This window comes from Oncorhynchus tshawytscha, linkage group LG16 (genome assembly GCF_018296145.1).
Source record: "Oncorhynchus tshawytscha isolate Ot180627B linkage group LG16, Otsh_v2.0, whole genome shotgun sequence".
NCBI lineage: Eukaryota > Metazoa > Chordata > Actinopteri > Salmoniformes > Salmonidae > Oncorhynchus > Oncorhynchus tshawytscha.
The window spans coordinates 62,498,023-62,501,069 of record NC_056444.1 but is presented as its reverse complement, the minus strand read 5'-3'; the positions used below and the strand labels follow the sequence as shown (position 1 = coordinate 62,501,069).

General features: G+C 43.6%; 1 protein-coding gene across 1 annotated transcript; it reads right to left on the bottom strand.

The window, feature by feature from the left end:
- Positions 1 to 467: 467 nt before the first annotated feature.
- On the bottom strand, positions 468 to 2,694 carry LOC112216603 (heat shock protein beta-7-like). Its single transcript, XM_024376587.2, has 2 exons — positions 1,215 to 2,694; positions 468 to 1,083 (listed from the first exon to the last, which is right to left on the bottom strand). The coding sequence occupies exons 1-2, from the start codon at positions 1,314 to 1,316 to the stop codon at positions 904 to 906; spliced, it is 282 nt and encodes a 93-aa protein (XP_024232355.1). The 5' UTR covers positions 1,317 to 2,694; the 3' UTR covers positions 468 to 903.
- Between the last annotated feature and the right edge of the window lie 353 nt (positions 2,695 to 3,047).

Here is a 3,047-nt window from a genome sequence, read left to right as displayed (position 1 = left end):
ATATCTTTTCAGTCTCCTGAGGGGGAATAGGTTTTGTCATGCCCTCTTCATGACTGTCTTGGTGTGCTTGGACCATGTTAGTTTGTTGGTGATGTGGACACCAAGGAACTTGAAGCTCTCAACCTGCTCCACCACAGCCACGTTGATGAGAATGGGGGCGAGGTCTCTGACCTCCTCCCTATAGGCTGTCTCATTCTCAACACAGTGATAAACTTCTTTTACTACTCTCACAACTACTTTGTGCTGCCCTAAACTTTTATAGTATGTGCTTCTAATAGTCATAATGACATGCTAAAATAATGGACAGCTCTGGTGTAAATGTTTGAAAGGGGTAAGTGAAAATGTAGTGATGGGCATTTCTTTGCACTTTTTAATCTGTTTTTTCTTTCTGTCACTGGTCTAGATCTTCTGAGCCATGACAAACACCATACATTGATGTACACAACATTTTATATTCTCAAAATAGGAAATCATTTATCAATCGACTACTCACAAAACTATTACAATGTACAATACTGGTATGGTAGCAGTACTGTAGAGTTCAGTAGAATAGAAGAAGCATTACTTTATTGATGGATGGGATAGGGTGTGCACACACATGGAGGTGATGTGTGATTACGGTAGCAAAATGGTTTTCTGGAAAACCAGAAAGTTTATTGAAACTTCCAGGAATTTTTCAACCCCATGTGTGATAACTGTGGGAAAACACAAGAACAAAGTAGGCTAACTACTGTCAATTCAAGGCAGCTATATGGGAGGAGGTGGTATGGCAGAAGAGGAAGACAACCAGAATGGACAGGTATAATAGTAAAGACAGGCAATGTGAAAAACAGTATACACTGTAGCATTACAAATTGCTGGCAGCGAGGGAGCAGAGGTCATGAGAGAGTCCAGTCTGTCTTTTTAGATCTTGATCTCAGTGCGGAAGGTCTGTGTGAGCTCATGCTTGGATGGGTGTCTGCGGGCCTTAACTGTAAGCGTTCCCTCTGCGCCCAATGTTGATGTCACAGAGGTGGGGTCCACATCCTCAGGCAGCTGGCACTTGTGGGTAAATGTGTTCATCACTGTACCGTCCGCCGCCAACTGTTGAAGAGATGATAAAGATGAGAAAAGGACCAAGATATTTTTAAGATCTCAAATATTTCTCAGACATTTAAGATAGCATTCTCAAAATTATAGAGAATTCAGTTGTCACTAAAAAGGGGTTTTCCCACCTTTTCTGCATCGACTTCGATCTGGTTGTTGGAGGTGGTGACGATGACGTCCTCTGGAGAGAAGTCTTGGACGTCCACTGTGAACTGGTAGCTGTCTCCCATTGGTTTGATCTTCCCTGCTGTCCACGTCCGACCTGGAAACACAAGCAAGATATTTGGATGTTTCAGCAGGTGCTTACTGAAACCTAGCCTTTCTTGACCTATACACTATTTGTCTTTCTATAGATGGGGAGTGCAGCCCAATCAGTCTTATCCTTAATAACTGATGATAACTCTTAACCTTAGATGCACCTTAAATACATGTATATGCATAATACATTCATATACATTCCAAAGGTTTGTCTAGTCTATGAACCCTGCTGGGCCTGTTTACTGTCTGTGTTGATTAGAAAAAAGCAATGTTGGAAGCGTGTCCCCAAATTGGAAATGACCATTCCACTGTGTGAGATGCCTGGGTGATTCTTACTTAACATACAGATATATGTCTGTTTGGCTACATGACGCCCAGTGTCGCAGTGTGTGTATGGATGCTGGTTGCTATGCAACAGTCTAGCCCGTCACCTCCCAGGCATCATTCCAGCCATTCTCTTTGAGTGAGATCCCAGCGTTGGCTGTGTCCAATATTGCCGACGGGTGGACACCCCCTAGCCCCTCCCATCCTACCCTGTCCTGCCTCCATCACCAGCAACCTCCTCCTTTTCCCGGAGGCATGGGCATACTAGTCACAGCACTGAAATACCCTGCTCTGCCCTACTGCTACTACCCAACCACCAAAAACCTCCCTCCCCTTTGACCTGTGTTGTCCTGTTGCGAAGCCGCTGGATCAAGCACAAGCTCAGAGGCTTACAGAGTTCAGCAGGCAATCTACACACACAAATACACGTGTGTGGCACAGACACAGAGACACACACACCTCTGTCTTTTAGAATGATTGGTTTTAATGTACATGTATGTTCAAACCAACATACATGAACATCTCATACAGTATGAATCAACAGACAAATTCACTCAGAAATAGTATTTGATACTGTATGTATGGAACAAGTAGATTATAATAATGCTGGTCCTGTGTGTGTGAGAGAGAGAGGGGGGGAGAGGAAGGTTTGGGGTTAAGAGAGGGAGAGCTGGGGAGCCGGGGAGAGGAAGGCAAGAGGGGTTGAGTCAACAGTTGGCATTCCTGACACTCGATACCTGAAATAGCTATAATCCTCTATTTCTTTCCTGTTTTTTTATCTCTGTACGCATCAGTTTTCCTTTCTTGTCATGACATTTGATCATCTTGTGGATCAGTGGTTACTTAACATATATTCTTTAATTTCTTAGGGAACATAGCCATAAAACATCTGTTGCCTGGTGTTTACTTACATATTACATGGTAACAATTGTTACATTTGGTATTAGGATACTTATTTAAATCAAATCAAATCAAATTTATTTATATAGCCCTTCGTACATCAGCTGATATCTCAAAGTGCTGTACAGAAACCCAGCCTAAAACCCCAAACAGCAAGCAATGCAGGTGTAGAAGCACGGTGGCTAGGAAAAACTCCCTAGAAAGGCCAAAACCTAGGAAGAAACCTAGAGAGGAACCAGGCTATGTGGGGTGGCCAGTCCTCCTTTGGCTGTGCCGGGTGGAGATTATAACAGAACATGGCCAAGATGTTCAAATGTTCATAAATGACCAGCATGGTCCAATAATAATAAGGCAGAACAGTTGAAACTGGAGCAGCAGCACGGCCAGGTGGACTGGGGACAGCAAGGATTCATCATGTCAGGTAGTCCTGAGGCATGGTCCTAGGGCTCAGGTCCTCTGAGAGAGAGAAAGAAAGAGAG